General features: G+C 47.7%; 1 protein-coding gene across 2 annotated transcripts; it reads left to right on the top strand.

The window, feature by feature from the left end:
• The first annotated feature begins 2,525 nt into the window (after positions 1-2,525).
• On the top strand, positions 2,526-15,282 carry CCL24 (C-C motif chemokine ligand 24). 2 transcript variants are annotated; one of them, XM_061153447.1, is made up of 5 exons: positions 2,526-2,684; positions 2,880-3,079; positions 11,940-12,104; positions 12,579-12,696; positions 14,187-15,282. In XM_061153447.1, exons 3-5 carry the CDS (start codon positions 12,041-12,043, stop codon positions 14,353-14,355), a joined length of 351 nt encoding a protein of 116 aa, XP_061009430.1. In that variant the 5' UTR covers positions 2,526-2,684; positions 2,880-3,079; positions 11,940-12,040; the 3' UTR covers positions 14,356-15,282. The 2 variants fall into 2 exon arrangements, with proteins under 2 accessions (XP_061009430.1, XP_061009429.1); XM_061153446.1 differs by lacking the exon at positions 2,880-3,079 and having other exon boundaries at positions 2,527-2,684.
• The last annotated feature ends 3,575 nt before the right edge of the window (positions 15,283-18,857 follow it).

Genomic DNA, 18,857 nt, shown 5'->3' with positions numbered 1-18,857 from the left:
GCTCAAGAGTAATTATTCATTTATGTGTTTGTCTTTGCACTGGACTTCAAGTTCTAGTGGTGTTGAGTCTGAAATGGGTCCTTCCTGGGATCCCAGAACCTCAGAGCTGAATGGGACTTCTTCATCTAAAGCTTGAATTTCCTACTAGGGAGATCCGCCAAGAAATGCTTGCATGGCCCACTTGTTGGGGGATCTCGCTACCATCCAAGATGGGCAGATTTGTCTCTAGATGGCTCTTTCCACTACTAATGTCTTCCTTTGTTGCATTTTACCTCTTGACCCCTGTTTCTGTCTTCCTGGGACCTCCAGTGTCTAAGACATAACAATGTACGTGTATGCTCAGTTGTATCCAACTCTTTGCGACTCCATGGACTGTAGCCCACCAGGCTTCTCTGTCTGTGGGATTCTCCAGGCAAGAATACTGGAGTGGGTTGAATTTCCTACTCCAGGGGATCTTCCCGACCCAGGGATTGGTCCTATGTCTCCCGCATTGCAGATGGACTCTTTACCATCTGAGCCGTTGGGAAAGCGAGGTGGTAGCACTGACTCTGAGATGTGCAAGGGGATCTTCTAGTTCCCTTTGGTTTAGAGTTGTCCCAGTTCACTAGGCAGACCGGGCAAGTGGGTGAGCAGTACCACTGTCTCTGCTCCAGCTTCCGTTAAGTTGAGCTCTGGTCTCCAGTGCTATAAGCATGTGTGTGCAAGCTCAGTCCTGTCTTTGCAACCCCATGGACTGTAGCCCATGAGGCTCTTCTGTCTCCTGCCTGAAATTCTCCAGGCAAGAATACTGGAAGTGGGTTGCTGTTCCCTTCTCCAAGGGATCTTCCTGACCCAGGGATTGAACCAGGTCTCTTGCATTGCAGGTGGATTGTTTACTGTCTGAGCCACGAAGGATTCCCTACTATAAGCTTGATGTATGATAAAAACAAATATAGTGAATGCATAAATTCATACTGCAAGAATGATTATTTTAGATTTATGAGATTTTTATATTGTTGATTTTCGAGTTCATATTATGCACTGAGCCACTGACATAAACATATCTTTAGTTTTTAAAAGAATCCTATTTTACTAGTATATTTATATACTGTATACTATTTATTATCAATAACGCAGGCCTACAATTAGATTTTTGATTCATTACATAATCATATTTTCTAACCCTGTTTCAGTCGGAAACGAACATCTGACATGTTGGTGTTGTGTGTTTGCTAAAAGACTCAATGCAGTTTATTTTATTCACTTTTGTTAAAGACGAGGGTTAATTTTGTTTCTCCTTTCTTCTTTTCCTTTTCAGAAAATGTAGACAATTTTTTCTTTTAAATTCCTGGAGTCAGAAGTAACCAAGGTGACTATTTTGGAGTTTTGTAAAATGTATTTTTAATTGGAGGACGCTTGCTTTTACAGTGCTGTGTTAGTTTCTGCTACAACAACGTGAATCAGCCATAAGGACACATACACCCCCTCCCCCCTGAGCCTCCGCACTCTGACCTTCCTACCCCTCCAGGCCGACGGAGAGAACCAAAATGAGCTCTCTGCTGCAGCAGCTTCCCCCTGGCTATCTACTTTACACACAGTAGTGTACGCCTGTCGCTGCTACTCTCTATTCATCCCACCCTTTTCTTCACCCTGGGTCCACAAGTCTGTTCTCTGCATCTGCATCTCTATTCCTGCCCTGCACATCAGTTCATCAGGACCGTTTTTCTAGATTCCATATATATGCATTAATATATGATATTTGTTTCCCTTTCTTCTCTTGAGGAAACAAAAACCATTCTTGGGGAGGAATTGAGAAGTGACCATCTCTAATTAGGAAATAATTCTACTCCATCCTACCTCCCTTTTAACACCCCCATCCACTGGCCCTGTTTGTGTGGATCATTACCACGTGGTGTTTTATCTAGCCCCCCCCCCCCCCCAGCCTTGGTCACAGACCTTTATTTTTATGTTGATGCTTGCCAATTGACACCTTCATCTCTATTAACTATTTATTTTCCTTTGAGATTACCTCATATTCACTTTCCAAGTGTGCCTCAGTGGTAAAGAATCTGCCTGCCAATGCAAGAGACTTGGGTTCGATCCCTGGGTCAAGAAGATCCCCTGGAGGAGGAAATGGCAACCCACTCCAGCATTCTTGCCTGGGAGATCCCATGGACAGAGGAGCCTAGCAGGCTTATAGTCCATGGGATCACAAAGAGTCAGACAAGACTTAGTGACTCAACAACAGCAATTTTTTTTCACAGCCCAGTAAAATAAAGGTGTTTCATGAAGAAAAAAAAAAAAAGTTGAGTTCTGGGAAGTCCTCCTATCAAGAGATCAAAGGGCAAGGTGCTTCATAGTTGTCACCTGTCTCCCCGTTGTACTGCCCAGGGCCACGTCCCTTCCCGGACGGGGCTTAGGGTATGTGAGGAGATGACCTCCTTATCAAAGAGCTCCCACGGTCTATCAATGGGCTGGCCTCTCACCCTGAGCATTTGCCCCCCTGATGCAATGAAGCCGTGTTCTTAGATGTCCCCATGAACTTTGGGCTCCTGAGTTTCCAAGCCAAGCAGAAGTGAAATGTACAGGAGGATCCCCTCCCTGCCCCGGAGGCCCCTCCTCCTCCACCTACTCTCCCAGACTTGATAAGAGAGGGGAAATATTTCTAGACTTGGTGCTACGACTTGTCACTTTGTCACCTCCAGGTAAGTGGCTCCCTGGACCATCCCCTGTTCCCAGTCCTTTTTGGACTGGGTGTATGTTGGGTAACGGGCCGGGAGGGTACCGGGGGTAGCAGTGATACCCCCAGCCTGCTCTCCCCCGCATCCCCTGCATGTCTCACCCCAGTGCCCATCCATCCTCCTGGCTCCTTCCCGCATCTCCCTCACTTTCCACCCCAGACACTCTGTCTTCAACCACCTTCAGTTAGGAGGTCGGGGCAGGAATCCAGGAGAGAGCTGATGGAGCCTGGGGCCATGGTTCTTCACTGGAAGATGGAGGACCAGTCCTGCTGCATCATGGCTCTGGGGCTTGAGTAGGTCATTTAACCTCTCTGAGCCTCAGTTTCCTCACCTGTGAAATGGGAATAATAAAGGATCAGGTAAGAGCTCAGAAAGGGGCTTCCCAGGTGGCGCTAGGGGTAAAGAATCCGCCTGAGAATGCAGGAAATGCAAGAGACATGGGTTCAGTCCCTGAATCGGGAAGATCCCCCTGGAGAAGGGAATGGCAACCCACTCCAGTGTTCTTGCCTGTAAAATCCCATGGACAGAGGAAGCTCAGGGGTGGCTCAGTGGTCAAGAATCTGACTATCATGCAGGAGATGCAGGTTTGATCCCTGGGTGGGGAAGATCTCCAGAGGAGGAGTTGGCAACCCACCCCAGTGTTCTTGCCTGGGAAATCCCACGGACAGAGGAGCCTGGAGGCTACAATTCATGGGGTCGTAAAAAGTTGGACATGACTGACCAACTGAACTTTCATGCACGCGTAAGGACACCAGTTATATCAGATTTTATCTCTTCTGAATGACCTCATTTTAACTTGTTTGTCTCTGTGAAGACTCTGTCTCCAAATCAGGTCCCATTTTGATTCTGGGGGTTAGGACCCCAACACTCATTTTTTGGGGATAGACAAAAATTCAACCCCAAACTTTGTTAATTGATTCTTATTTTATTCAGTTCGTCACTATCCACTATTACTGATCCAACTGTCCCAGATCGGCCAGTGTGGGTTTGGGCAAGCTAGCTCCTGTGTCCTTTGGACATATCTCCATGATTCTTTGAGCAATTTCTTTCCTTCTGGCACCAAAAAAGATATTCCAGATTCTACTTTCTTTGACCCAGCACTGGAATCATTTATTTCTCCAAGGAGAAATATCTTTGCTAGATATGCTCATCACTACTGGTGTACTACCGTTTCTGAAAGATGATATGTACATGGACACCTCTGCTTTCAATTCAGCACTCTTGGGTTCACTCACTCCTTCCCTTGTTGCGTATTTTCTTTTTTAAAACAACTTATTTATTTATTTATTGTTGGCTGTCCTTGGCCTGTCCTTGCTGCACTGGCTTTTCTCAAGTTGCCGCGAGCGGGGGCTACTCTCCAGTTGTGGTGAGTGGGCTTCTCACTGTGTGGGCTTCTCGTTGCAGGGACTTCTCTTGTGGCAGAGTATAAGCTCCAGAGTGTGCCGGCTCAGTGGTTGTGGCACACAGGCTTGGTTGCCCTGCAGCATGTGGGATCTTCCCGGATCAGGGATTGAACCCGTGTCTCCTGCATGGGCAGGCAGACTCTTAACCACTGAACCACCAGGGAAGTCCCCCCACCCTTTGCATATTTTCAGCACCCTTCTCCAAGAAGGACAAACCTGGCTTCCATGATCCTCATTTTTTCCAGAGGCCTAGAATACAAGAAGCCCTCTTATTTTAAGCAATTGTGTGCTTCTGTGTGTTTGCTCAGTTGATCAGTCACGTCTGACTCTTTTCGAACCCATAGACTGTAGCCCATCAGGCTCCACTGTCCCTGGAATTTCCCAGGCAAAAATACTGGAGTAGGTTGTCATTTCCTCCTCCAGGGGATCTTCCCGAACCAGGAATCAAACCTGCATCTTCTGGGTCTCCTGCATTGGCAGGGGTATTCTTTACCACTAGCACCACCTGGGAAGCCCATTTTAAGCTGTTAAAAGTCACTTGTGTGTCGAGGGAATGAGTGCCTTTTATTGCCTTTTTATACAGTAGGTTTTGACATAAGAAGGGACAGAGGGAGTAAGGAAGTACTGGGGTCTTAGGAGGGTTGGGGGAGGAAAAAGAGAGAGAGAAGGGGGCCCTCAAAGCTTCTTCTCTCTAAGGACTTGGCCAAGGAACCTGCCAAAGGAAGCTTCCTTTTCTGCCTGCTTGCCAGGAAGTGTGCCCAGGGTCGGGGAGAGCCGGGGGAAAACCCACTGCTCCCTGCCCGCCTGTGTGCCCTCTCAGATTTCATTCTCATTAATCAGACCCTTGGATGAGAGTCAGGCCATGTGAGGGAGATAGACGAGATTTTTGAAACTGGGTGCGGCCTTAATGAAGCCTTCTAGGCCCCACCATTTGAACAAACATTTTGAAGGTTTCCTCAGCATCTTCTTTTTTTGCTGTTGTTGTTGTGCTGCATGACTTGTGAGATTAGTTCCCCCACCAGGGATTCAACCTGAGCCCGTGGCGTTGAGAGCACAGAGTCTTAACCACTAGATGGCCAGCGAATTCCCTCCTTTAAATTTTAATCGAGATAAAATCCACATTACATAAGAATTCATCATTTTAACCTCTTTAAATCATACATGTGAGTGGTATACTCACAATTTGTACAACCGTCACTACTATTAAATTCTAGAATATTTTTATCACCTCCAAAAGAAACTCTGTATCTCCCTACTTTCTCCTCCTACCAGGCCCCCAGCTGCCAGTAATCTGCTGTAAGTCCCTATGGATTTGTCTGTTCTGAACTTTTCTTATCAGGAATAATAGTGTCTGGGCTGTTGTGCCTGTCATTTAACATAATGAATATATCGGCACTTCATTCCTTTTCACGGCTGAATAAAATCCCACTGTATGTCCCACTGTACCTTTGCTCATCCGTTCATCATTGGAGGGACATCAGGTTGTCTCCACTTTTCGGCTACTATGAATAATATTGCTCTGAAGGTTCGGGTGCAAGTTTCTGTGTGAATATTTGTTTTCTGTTTTCCAGGGTTAGGGTTAGGGTTAGGGTTAGGGTTGGGTTAGGGTTAGGGTTAGGGTTAGGGTTAAGGTTAGGGTGTGAAGTTATTGGGTCATACTGTAACTCTACATTTAGCTTTTTGAGGAACTGCCGAACTTTTCCATGATAATCATACCGTCTCACATTCCCCATGAGCAATGTGTGAGCGTCCCCATCTCCTTGCAACACTTTTTATTTTCTGTTTTTTTTTTTTTTTCCATAGCCATCCCTGTGGGTGTGAAGTGATATCTCATTGCTTTTCCCTACTGACTAATGATGTTGATTGAGCATCTTTTCATGTGCTATGGAACATTTGTAGTCTTCTTTGGAGAAGCATCTAGTTAAATTCTCTGCTTATTTTTAAATTAGATTTTTTTTTTGTCTTTGTATTGTGGACTTTGTATATTCTGGATACTAGAATTATCAGATAATTTCCAAATATTTTCTCCCATTATGTGGGTTGGCTACTCACTTTCTTGAGAGTGTGCTTTGATTCACAAAAGTTTTTAATTTTAAAGAAGTCAAACTTAATCTACTTTTTCTGTGCTTGCTTGTGCTTTTGGTGTCGTATCAAAGAAACTGTTACTTAATCCAAGGTCTTCTAAGGTTTTCCCTGGTGACTCAGATGGTAAAGAATCCGCCTGCAGTGTGGGCCACCCTGGGTTGGGAAGATCCCCTGGAGGAGGGAATGGCAACCCACTCCAGTATTCTTTCCTGGAGAATCCCCATGGACAGAGGAGCCTCACTAAGAGCCTGACTAAGGAGGAGGGAATGGCAACCCACTCCAGTATTCTTGCCTGGAGAATCCCCATGGACAGAGGAGCCGGACTAAGAGTTTTAGCTCTTTCATTTAGATTTTTGCTCTAAATTGACTTCATTCTTCTATGTGGTATCTAGTAGAGTGTCACTTTATTTATTTGCTTATGGATATCCAGTTGTTCCAGCACAACTGTTGAGAGACTGTTCTTTCCCATCAAATGAACTTTGCACCCTTGTCAAAAATCAATTAACTGTAAATGTAAGGGTTTCTTTTTGGACTCTCAACTCAATTCCTTTACTCGACATATGTATCCTAATGCCAGTATCAATCTATCTTGATTACCTTAGGGTGCAGTAAGTTTTGAAATCCGGAAGTGTTAGTCCTCCAACTTTGCTTTCTTTTTCATGATTGTTTTGGCTGCTCTGAGTTCATTGCACTTCCACGTCAATTTTAGGATCAGCTTGTCCATTTGTCTTCTTTTTTTTAAACTTTTTTCTCCCTCACGTTCCCTCTATATTTCTAACACCCTCCATGGTGGCTGAGGTTTCAGCTGCAGACCAGGTACAGTCAGGGACCATGTGACCCAGAACAAGTTACTTCACCTCTGTGCAACAAAATGAATAGTATCTACTCCATAGGGTCATTATCGTAAAGATTAGATTAAATGCCCTGATATATGAAAGGTCATTGGAAGAGCCTGTGGATTGCTTAGTCAGCTCACCAGCTTGTAAACAAGTTGTTGTAATAAAAACAACAAAACATGATGACCACTTTTTGCTTGCTGAAATGTTCTAATAGGTATACACTTTAGTGAACTACCTCTTTGGTAAATAAGCCAATATTTTTGTAAAATTTTTAATGCTTCCAAGTCAATGAAGAGTTTATAAAAGGCTACTTACAAAAGGCATTTTATATGTCATTACCTGGCAGATTATAAGATACAATTATCACTGTTTTCTACTTGCTATATTATCTCCCAATGAAAGAATGGTCTTTCCATGAAGAAATGGACTTTTTGAGCTGTATTCACTCCTGGATCCCTTGTCCCTAGAACTTACCTGCCATTTAGTCAATAATAAATATTTGTTGGGAAATAAAGGAAACACATAACCATCTTTTCGTGGGCACTCTGGACAGTTCTCTATCCAGAGGGGGAGCCAAACACTTGATATGAGTTATCTTACTGAATCCTCATAATAACCTACAAGGCAGATATTGTCAGTACGTTCCATTTTACAGACGGGGTGTGAACACTAAGGCTTGGAGGAGTTAAGTAACCCCGGCCACCCAGCTGAGTTAAGATTTCAACCCCGGCAGGTGACCCTCCAATCTAGAAAGGTGGTCCTCTGAGCCCTGGCTCCTGTCAGTCTTCTCGGGGTTTAGGGAGGGGCTTTATTTTTTTTTTAGCTGATGCAAAATGTTTATTCCAAGTTGGGAGGGGCTTTGAACGATGGGTTCTGGACTGACTTCCAAGAAGCAGGTCTTAGGAAACCTGCGGGTGCTTCTTACTCACAATCCAAGACGCACCAGGGGTCACACCCAGATTCCATATCACCCTCTCCTCCAGGCACATCAGGTCTGTCTAACGTGAGGAGTGGAGCCAGTTAAGCTCTCTCGACCCCTGCCCGGCTCCCTGATCATCCCTCCCCTGGGAAGCTATGTGATCTCTGCCCCCAGTCCCTTCCCATCACACCTGCTGGTGCATCCAACCATGCCACGAGACCACAGATCTGACCTCGCTGACCCTGCACCTCAAAGCTGAGTTGGCCCCCTGCCCACAGGATCACGGCTGAGCTCACCTGGCAAGAGGCACTGCCTGAACTTTGAAGTCAGGTAGAACTCAGTTCAAATGCCAGCTCTCCCCTTTCCTAACCTCAGAGCTTCAGTCTCCTTGCCTATAAAATGGGGAAAATTAACACAGACAAGGGCTTCAAAGTGCTTAGCAGTTTCATCGGCAAGTGGGGCTCTGCTCCACTGGTCACCTTTCCTACCCCGTGCACCCCAGCCGAACATCATAACCCTTGTCTGTGGTCTGCTTTTGCACCACTTAGGGTCATCAAGGCCCATTCTTCCTTGCTGGGACACGTCTTCGTGTATGGAAGTCGTTTCTAGTCCAAGCTAACAGCTCGCCTCTTCTGATCGGTTCTTGTTAGGATGTGCCTTGGAGCGCCCTCGTCCATTTGGCCGCTGTCCGTTGGCCCAGCTTCCCTTTGAGTTCTGTGCTACATCACCATGGCTCACTCAGGGACAGCACCCTGGCTACGGTTCACGAGGGCAGGACCACGGCCGCCTGCCCCCTGCCAGGCACAGCTCTGATCCCCCCCAACCCCGCAATTCCTCCCCAGGGCCGGCTCCACTGTACAGAACATAGGAGGGGAAAGGCCCTCAGTGAGGACTTGGCCAGGCTTCTCAGACTTCAGATATTCTTAGATATCAGATATATTGTCTCTGTTTCTGTCATATTTACATACCATTTGTTCTGCGATTTGCTTTATTTTGTTTTTTTAGTCAAAAAAGTCTTCCCTAGTGGCTCAGTTGGTAAAGAATCTGCTTTCAATGAAGGAGAAGTGGCTCAGTTGGTTAAGAATCTGCTTGCAATGCAGGAGGCCTGAGTTCAATCCCTGGGTTGGGAAGATCCCCTGGAGAAAGGAATGGCAACCCACTCCAGTATTCTTGCTTGGAGAATTTCATGGACAGAGGAGCTGGGCTGGCTACAGTCCATGGGATCTCAAAGAATCAGACACAACTGTGAGACTAACTTTCAACCTCCAGTTTTTTTAGTCAACTCATATTTTCTCTATCACTGTCATAAAGATAAAACCCCTCATCATAGACAGACCCTAACAAGGCATATTTAAATTAAATTGAAAAGCACCCATTCTTATGTAGCACCTGTTGTGGTGTGACCGCTACACCTGGGGAAATGCAGATCTGGCCAACATCCCCACTTCTCAGACGGACGAAGCCCAGCAGGGGAAGGGGCAGGGTCCGAGCTGGAGTGGAGGGGCTCTGGCTGCTTCACGGAGCACCCCTCTTTCTTTTTGGCCACCTTGCAGCACATGGGATCATAGTTCATGGACCAGGGATCGAACTTAGGCCCCCAGAAATGGGAGCTTGGAGTCTTAATGAATGGACTGCCAGGGAAGTCCTCCTTCCCCAAGTCTTTGCATCCACTTGCCCTCCTGCCTTCATTCTCTTTCTCTAGTTACCTCTTTCTATTCTGCTCTCTTGGAACCTTCGACTTCTCCCTCTTTTACTTTGGCTAATTGCTCTGGCTGTTGGATCCCCTGCTTCAAGCGGGAACGTGCAGGTCCCCATGTTGGGAGTCGGGGTAAGTGGCTCTGTGGTGGTGTCAGGTCACCTTTTGTAGATTTCAGTTTTCCCCTTTGTAAAACGGGCTGGTAAACCCTGCCTTACCCACTTCCCCAGACACAGCAGTGAGACTGGGTATCGAAATTTTTTTGTTTTGAACTGGCCTTTCTTTTATTTTTTTTAATTAATTTTTATTGGAGTGTAATTGTTTTACCATGTTGTGTTTGGGTGGGGTTTTGTTTTTTTTGGTCTTGGGAAAGCTTGTAATTGGTGTTAACTAATCGGGGTGAGGCACCCCACCCCAAATCCTCCCGCTAGATGACCTTCTGCCGTCCCACTCTGGTTGCAACATATGGTCAATGCACGAAGGCGTCCCACCCTGCTCAGTCCGGTCCCCACTCTTCTCCGGCATGCTGCTTCCCCTCCCAGCACCCCCTGAGTCATGAAATCCAGACAGATAACAGGCTGTCCCCTCTGAATCACTGAGGAGCAAGGACTAGAAGGGGCTCCCTAGAATGGACTCGGGAAAAGCTCTTGCGTATGCAAAGGGCTCTCATTGAATGCTCCCATTCTCTGCCAGGTGAGAGTTGCCACTGCTGGCTGGGGTGGAGCTGAGTGGGGTGCTCAGCGCTTCTCACTCCATAAACAAGGACAATGAGATCAGGCACTGCTGATCAAGGCCTCCCCAACTTCAGCCCTGTCCCCATCAGAGGACTTGCCACGCGGCTCCCCTGTGTACCCACTGACCCCAGTCGGGCTGGGCAGAGACCCCATGGGAGTCCCTGATCCAGAGGAGAGTGACCCAGAGTTGGTCCATCATATATTAATTCTCCAAATACTGGCTGTGGGACAAGTGACCTGCGCGGGACTTGGTGGAAATGGGACACTGATCTCGAGGTGTTCATAGTCAACTGGGAGGCACAGACACAGCTGGGCACCAGCCGCCCAGTGATGCGGGCCACTCTGGTGCCCCACAGGTGTGCTCTTGCCAGGCCAGAGTGGAGAGGCTGGAGAAAGCCAGCTGTTCCCGTGAAGGATGGAATGGAGAGGACGCAGTAGATTTGGGAAACGAAGCAGCAGTGACAGGGGTCCCAGGCTGGGAGCCAGGAATGGGGGACGGAGCTGGGTGGGTATCATGTTCCATTCAGTCTGACAACTGAGCTGAGTATTACGGGTTACAAAGCTCCAGGACAGTCCCCACCGCCTTTCATCCTCCGGACTTCAGCACAGCCAACCTCACACCCTCCACAAGGGCATCCCCTACTTTCCTCCTCGCAGAACAGGCCAGTCCTTCCAATGTCCCCTTGTCTCAGGTTTGGGTCCCCCAAAGAGACCCTGAGATGAGGATTCATGGGCCAGTGCTTTATCCAGCAGTGCTTCCAGGGGAAACCAGCAGGGGAGAAGGGAAGCGGACCCCAAAGGGGAGGGGTCACTCAAGCCTTGTCTCGCAAAGAGAAACTGACTCAACCTGGACAGGAACACTGGAAACAGTGTAGATCACACTGGACCTGGAGTCTGTACCCCTCCAGCCAGCATTGGTCAAGGGCTTCCCCGAGGATGTAAGTTTCCAGACACTTCCCACTTTCCTAGATCCTGCAGGCTAGGCAGCTCTGGCAGCTTGGAGGCTAGAAAGGCAAGGTCACCAAGAGGTGGCGTGCATGAGCATGGGCAAGGGGTCTGAGGGGCTGGAGACGAATGATACTTGACTCTACGCCCACTCTGTCAGCACCTGCAATAGCTGATTCTACTCACTTGATCTTATACGTGCCTCCCCACTTAGAAGCCTGGCACAAGGTACATGCCTAATAAGAGCTGCTAAATGAATGAATGGATGAAAGGAAGGAAAGAGAGAGGATAACATTATCCATTTTCAGATGAAGAAACTGAGGCTCAGAGAGGTGAATGACTGACCCAGAGCCCCACAGGCGATGGCCAGCATAGCCAGGCTCCCTATCAGCCTTCTGACTGTGCATCCAATGTGTTTGCTCTTCACCCTGGCGGGGGAATGCCCTCCTCCTCCAGCTCTTTCTTAGCGTGCTCAGGGTAACCCCTGACTCAGCTGACAACAACTTCCCCTTTACAGATCTGAGGTTTCTAGGACTTTGAATTAGTGTGGGAGGCTCCCCAAAGAGAGGCCTCTATAAAAGCCGATGTTTCCTTCTAGCTGCCTGAAAAGGGCCAGAGGGTAGCCCAAGTGCTCTCGTCCCAGCTGTTCTCCTGCCCACCAGCACTGAGCCCTGAGCCGCCCTCTCTGCTCTCCAGGACATGGCAGGGCCCGTGACCATGGCAACCAGCCTCCTGCTCTTGGCCCTGTGCATCACCCCTGCAGGTAAGACCTCCGACCCCATCCTGGGTCTCCTGTTCGGGACAGCCATCCCAAGGGCCTGACTGGGGTGGCACAGCAGAGCATGGAGGACCGAGCAGCCTGGGTCTGCAGGGGAACAGTGAGAAGAGGGGCAGCCCAGTGGCTGGACTGGAGGTGTTTAACGCGGGGTGAGTGTATGCTAAGTCGCTTCAGTCATGTCCGACTCTTTGTGACCCTATGGACTTTAGCCTGCCAGGCCCCTATGTCCACGGGATTCTCCAGGCAAGAATACTGGAGTGGGGTTGCCGTGCCTTCCTCCAGGGGACCTTCCCAACCCAGAGATCCAACCTGTGTCTCTTGCGGCTCCTATGTTGCAGGCAGATTCTTTACCCCTGAACCACCGGGGAAGTTCTTAGTGCAGGGTATGGGCCTTTATTGAAGCTCAGAATCTAGGGCAGGCTAGCAGAGACCATGGCTCTTCTCTCTCCTGTCTTCTAGACTCTGTGACACTCCCCTCTTCCTGCTGCATTACCTTCATTTCCAAGAAAATTCCCGAGAGCCGAGTGATAAGCTACCAGCTGACCAACGGGAGCGTCTGCCCCCAGGCAGGAGTGATGTAAGTAACTACTACTCCGGAGGGGAGCGGGGAGAGATGAGCCTCCAGGCTCACTGAGGGCCCTGCTCTGTGATCCCGGACAGGTCACCCCACCTCTCTGAGCCTCAGCTTCCTCACCATGAGACTAGAAAGAGGATTCAGAGTTGACCATCATAAATATATGAGGCAGCCTTTGGGGCATATTTTTGTTGTTGCTGTTTAGTCGCTCAGTCCTTCTGACTCTTTGCCACACCGTGGACTGTAGCCCGCCAGGCTAGTGTCCGTGGGATTTTCCTGGCCAGAGTCCTGGAGTGGATTGCTATTTCGTTCTCCAGGGGATCTTTCCCAACCCAGGGTTCGAACTTGCATCTCCTGCTTGGCAGGCAGGCTCTTCACCAGAGAGCCACCAGGGAAATCCATCGGGGCATATAACATTCCCCTAACTAACCCTCTCAGCCATTATATCAGCTGCGGTTGATTATCCCCATTTGACAGGGGGCAATTGAGGCTAGAAAGGTGACCTACTCAAGGTCACTTAGGACTTGAAATAAACTTCAGAGTTGTGAGACAGCAAGTGGGAGCTCACTTCATAAACAGCAGCAGCATGCCACAGAAATGTGATCTTTTCTTAACCCAGAAGGTAGTATTTATAATGTATAACCATTTCCTTGTAGTGAATTGTTTAAAGTTGCTAACACTTGTTTAAATGGTTTTGCATGTTCAGTCACTTCATGTCCAACTCTGTGCGATCCTATGAACTGTAGCCTGCCAAGCTACTGTCCATGGGATTCTCCAGGCAGAAATACTGCAGTGAGTTTCCATGCCCTTCTCCAGGGAATCTTCCCAACCCAGGGATCAAACCCATGTCTCTTATGTCTCCTGCACTGGCAGGCAGGTTCTTTATCCACTAGTGCCACCTGGGAAGCCCCCAAAGCAAGCATTTATGCAATGGTTTACATAATTCAGAGAATTGTTTTTATCACTCTGGAAATTAATTAAAACTCTGAATCTTTATTTTTGTCTGCATCTTTGAGGGGGATTAAACAAAACCATTGTATTATTATTGGTAATTTTCTCCACTGGCACCAGACCCAGCTCCACGGCCTGGCATCCCTGGTTTGGAAGAGGGCATTCCACTGCCTCCTCCCAGCTCTGGCATCCTTATCGACCACCTTTCCTTGCACAGTGAACTGGAGGCCTTTTTGTCTTGGGGGTTTTCATGCATCTTCCCCTCTCGTCCCCTGTGAGTAGACACTGTGTCTCTCCCTTCAGACCCAGTGTCCTCTGCAGGCAGGTTTGGGCTCCCCCATCTGACAAGGAGGTTACTGAACATGAACATGAAGTTTTTGGAACAAAGGGATGCAGACGCACAGAGAGAAGACATTGTGTTCAGAGCCTGCCAGGAGGCTGGGGCAGTGGCGTGTCCTCTGGGCTTCCGCGTGCCCTCCTCAGAAAGGGAAGGGATCCCACCCCCTGCCCGGCTTCATGGGTGCCCTATCTTCTCCCCACAGCTTCACCACCCGGAAGGGCCAGAAGTTCTGTGGCAACCCCAAGTTGCCGTGGGTCCAGAAGTATGTGAAGAACTTGGATGCCAAGCAGAAGAAAGCCTCCACTAGGACCAGGGCGATGAACACTACAGCCCCCTTCTGGAAACATCTAGCCAACAGCACCTTCATCTAAGCCCTGCCCTGGCCCCCAGTCCTGAGCTTGGGCCTGGGTCTCACCTCCTGGCAGGCTGCTTGGGGCCTGGTTAGCCAGCGGTGGTAGGCAAAGGACTACTGTTGCCGTTTCTTTGCATCATTCTCAGGGGATGTGTCTAGTTTATTTAAAGAACCCAAGGCTCCAAGGGTCCCAGCCGCTTGCTTTTCCTGAGCTGGGGGGAGAAGTTCTCAGAAGGAAGGCCATGGCAGCGCTTTGACCTTCCTCTGAGCTGGAGCCAGCCCTTCTCCAACTCACGGGTTGCATAAGAGTCTCAGTGCATGAGGTCTGACCTGCAGACCAATTCTGCTTGTGTCTTAGTCTGCAGGCAGCTTCGATGGGCCCTCTGGTCTTGTAGTGAGACCTCCAGGCTGTCTGCCTGCCTGTCTGTCTGTCTGTCTGGGGATGGGTGACCTCTCAACACCTGTAGCTCTCCATCACAGTGGGGATGCTCCTGGGATGTCCCACTCACAGGTGAATAAAAACCCAACAAAAGCGGAGGGCTCTTGGTCACAGACGCCGCCAGATCCTGGCCCTCCTTGCACACCTCTGTGGGACATGATTAATATCGTTCTTAGAAACTCTTTGGTTTTTGTAATGAAATGGACCTGGAGGACTTGGGTGAGGGGCCAGCCTGGGGAGCTGCATTCCTCTGTGAAGATAGGGGATTGAGGAGATGCTTTGCTTCGTGGTATGTTTTGGCTTCCCTGCTGCTTTGGGGACAAAGACCCACTCTGCCTTTAAAGCTGGCCTTGCCCCTACGTTTTGCTGAGGGGTAGATGGGGTGGGAGTTGAGGGGGAAGAGGATCCCAGTTTTTTTTCCTATACCATGTCATTTGTCTGTCAAGTGTAGACGGACACACTGGATGTTCTGAAATGACAATCCAAGTAAAATAGAATTTTTCCTTCGAGGTTGGTCCTGTCTTTCCTGTTCTCATCTCCCTCAGGAGGAAGGTTTGGGGTGTGAACAGTGGAGCATGTGCCCCAGAGATCACCCTGAATGAGTTCCCCATTCAAGTCTGGGAGGGAATGAAGGCAGCCTGAGCCCGGGGCATCCCAGGAATGGTCTTGGCCTGCCCTTGGGAATCCTGTTATTCAAAAAACATACATGTATGGCTGGATTAAATTAAATTTCTAAACAATTTCCACAGAACACATTGTTGCACAACAAGCTATTTAGGCATCAGAAGACTAATAACTTATAAAAGATGGTCTCTGGTTTCAAAGGATGAGGGAAAAAAACAACACATCTACACTCACAAGTCAAAAACAGTGTGGCTTTCATACCAATCCTGATTGATAAACAGCAGGAGCTTGAAATATGTCACTTAACTTCTCTGAACCTGTTTCCCTCATCTGTAAAATGTTGTTGCTGTTATTGTTCAATTGCTAACTCATGTCTGATTCTTTGGGACCACATGGACTGTAGCACGCTAGGCTCCTCTGTCCTTCACTATCTCCCAGAGCTTGCTCAAGCTCATGTCCATTGAGTCGGTGATGTCATCCAACCATCTCATCCTCTGTCACCCCTTCCCTCCTGCTCTCAGTCTTTCCCAGCACCAAGGTCTTTTCCATTGAATCGGCTCTTCAGGTCAGGTGGCCAAAATATTGGCGCTTCAGCTTCAGCATCAGTCTTTCCAATGAATATTCGGGGTTGATTTCCTTTAGGATTGGCTGGTTTGATCTCCTTGCTGTCCAAGGGACTCTGGGAGATGAAAAACTTTTCATTTTTGTTTGAGCTTTCCCCAGAAGCAGTCCCCAAATCAAAGATTGGGGTTAAAATACTACATTTGGGAGGTACTGGTTGCACGCACAGGAAACACCACCAGGAGAAAGAGGATGTAACACGAGAGACAGAAAGCAGCCAGTAAGAAGAGTGTGTTATCAAGCAGAGGGGAACCAGCTCCAGTCACAGGGAAGTGCTGTGAGACCCACCCCTCAGAATTATACCTCCCTCCATCGGTCATCGCCAACTGGGGGTGAGAGATCCCCAGCGGTCTTCCTGCAGGTGGGAGGCAAGCCAACCTTCCGCGGTCCAAAATGAGCCTCCTGAAAAGACCTGGCAGTAAACTATTAAAGTTCTTTGGTTGTTGTTGTTCAGCCGCTAAGTTGTGTCTGACTCTCTGTGACACGGTGGACTGCAGCATGCCAGGCTTCCCTATCTTTCACTATTAGCTCGAACTCATGTCCGTTAAGTTAGTGATGCAATCTAGCCATCTCATCCTCTGTTGTCCTCTTCTCCTTTTGCACTCAATCTTTCCCAGCATCAGGGTCTTTTCCAGTGAGCTAGCTCTTAACATCAAGTGGCCAAAGTGTTGGAGCTTCAGCTTCAGCATCAGCCCTTCCAATGAATATTCAGGGTTGATTTCCTTTAGGATTGAGTGGCACCTTCTTTTAACACCATATAAAGCAGAATCAAGGGTATGGGTAAACCACGTAGAAAAGATGACATTCTGATGGGGGAAAGAGAGCCTGCAGAAATCCTTAGCAAAGAGCTGGCATCTGAATGGTGACTGAGCTTTCCCTCTGAAAAGAAGAGTGGTTTTCTAAGGATGGAAGAGAGCTTGCATCTTCAGGGATGACAGACTGAACCACAAATAGACATTGGTCTCATAGGTGACAACAGAACTCTGACGCAGAGACTCTGTAGCAACCAGCCCAGAAAACCAGGGTTTTCCCTGGAGGTCCAGTGGTAAAGAACCTGTCTGCCAATGCAGGAGACACAAGAGACTTGGGTTCAATCCCTGGGTCGGGAAGATGCCCTGTAAGAGGAAATGGCAACCCACTCCAGTACTCTTGCCCGGGAAATCCCAAGGACAGAGGAGCCTGGTGGGCTACAGTCCATGAGGCCACAAAGAGTCAGACACGACTGAGCGACTGAAAACCAGTGGTTAAGACTCTTCACCTTCTAGTGCAGAGGGTGCCAGTTTGATTCCCTGGTCAGAGGAGCTAAGATTCCACATGCCTGGTGGCCAAAAAAACAAAACATAAAAAACAGAAACAACATTGTAACAAATTCAATAAAGACTTTTTTCCCACACACAAAAAATCTTTAGAGAAACAAACTCCCAAATCAATCACAGATGTCTGCTTATAGTTATCCCTTCTCCAGCTTCCTGACCAACAGCTTCTAATCAAGATATCCCTGTGCCTTCCTTTTTTTTTTTTCTTTGTAAATTTGCTAATTTTTAATATTAACAGAAACATACTTGGTTTATACTTAGTTCTGTAAAATATGTCTGAATAGCATAATTAATGAGTCCAGAAAACAGAGGGTCAGGGACCAAAATTACAGGCCTAATAAATGATTTCTTCTCAGATGCTGAAGCGTCTCCTACCTTACAAACTTGAGCTTCTGTCCCTCCCTTTAAAGTGTACAGGACTTGTAGGCCTGCAAGGTTGGTAAGTTTGTTCCTGTTCTCTATCTTTGGAAATAATTTAAAACGCACATAGTCTCTTAAGGTCTTAGTATAACTTTTCCCAAAAAGCACCCTAAAGCGGCTAAGGAGGAAACCTGTTTAAGCAGCTCCTGAAAGGAAAGGGAAGAAACAAGAGGACAGATGATTGGTTTAAAATGATCACAGTCTTTTGATAAGATGAGAGGTTGCCCTGGTCACGGGACTGTGATTCAAGAGAGACTTTAGATTTGTTGAGGAAGCAGGTCTACTCTCTTCTTCGTGCTTCCAGAAGCAGGCCTTTTTTCCTTTCTTTCTGTTTAAGTAAGGTAGCTCTGGAAGACTTCCAGAATTATTTTTCCTGTGTTCTTTATTCGGGTCTATAGGACCATGGCTTCCCACACGTGTGTTAACGTCCCTTTGCTGACAGTGTTGAGGATAAGGTGATTTTGATCATACTGTGTGCCCCCTTTGGTATCTAAAACTAAATTTGGCTTAAGCTTGTTGTAGATCCTGCCGTCAGGCTTCATGCTCCAGAACTGACTGTCAGCGTTCTGTTCAAGCGCCAGGCCCAGCATCGAGCCGGAGGTTACGAGGCTCCCCACGACGGTCAGGCAGCAGTCTTCTGCTATCCTGCATTTGATGCATCCTTCTTGATAAATCCAAATCTGGTCATCAGCACCGACATTCTCCATGACCTGTATTCTGAGAAGCTTCAGATCCGCTAGGTTTCCATTGGTTGACATGAGTAACACTGTTGCTTTGTTTCAAAGTCTAAAATAAATTCGCTTCTGAACAAAAGGTCGTAGAGAACCTATTTGGTAACAGCCACTGAATTCATACCACTTAGGTACTTCTGCTGGTGACAATAGGAACTGTCGGCCCCTGTAATTGCCATATTCATAAGTCACCCATATGCCACCAATCACCTGGACAGAGCGTATGTGCATGTTGAATCCTAGGGATTGGAGATTAACTATTTCTGTATTAAATTCAATCTTTTTTCCTTTGAAGTCTTCTCTTTCAAAAAGAATAATTGTTGGTTCAGAAAATTCAACATCTGTAAAACGAAGAGACTTGAAATTTGCT

Source organism: Dama dama, chromosome 10 (assembly GCF_033118175.1).
Source record: "Dama dama isolate Ldn47 chromosome 10, ASM3311817v1, whole genome shotgun sequence".
NCBI lineage: Eukaryota > Metazoa > Chordata > Mammalia > Artiodactyla > Cervidae > Dama > Dama dama.
Note: the sequence above shows the minus strand (reverse complement) of the source record. Positions and strands in the feature narration are given on the sequence as shown.

Coding starts and splice junctions, on each gene's coding strand:
- CCL24 (XM_061153447.1), top strand. CDS start 12,041: ATGGCAGGGCCCGTGACCATGGCAACCAGCCTCCTGCTCTTGGCCCTG. Junction 12,105..12,578: donor CCTGTGCATCACCCCTGCAG/GTAAGACCTCCG, acceptor CCTGTCTTCTAG/ACTCTGTGACACTCCCCTCT. Junction 12,697..14,186: donor TGCCCCCAGGCAGGAGTGAT/GTAAGTAACTAC, acceptor TTCTCCCCACAG/CTTCACCACCCGGAAGGGCC.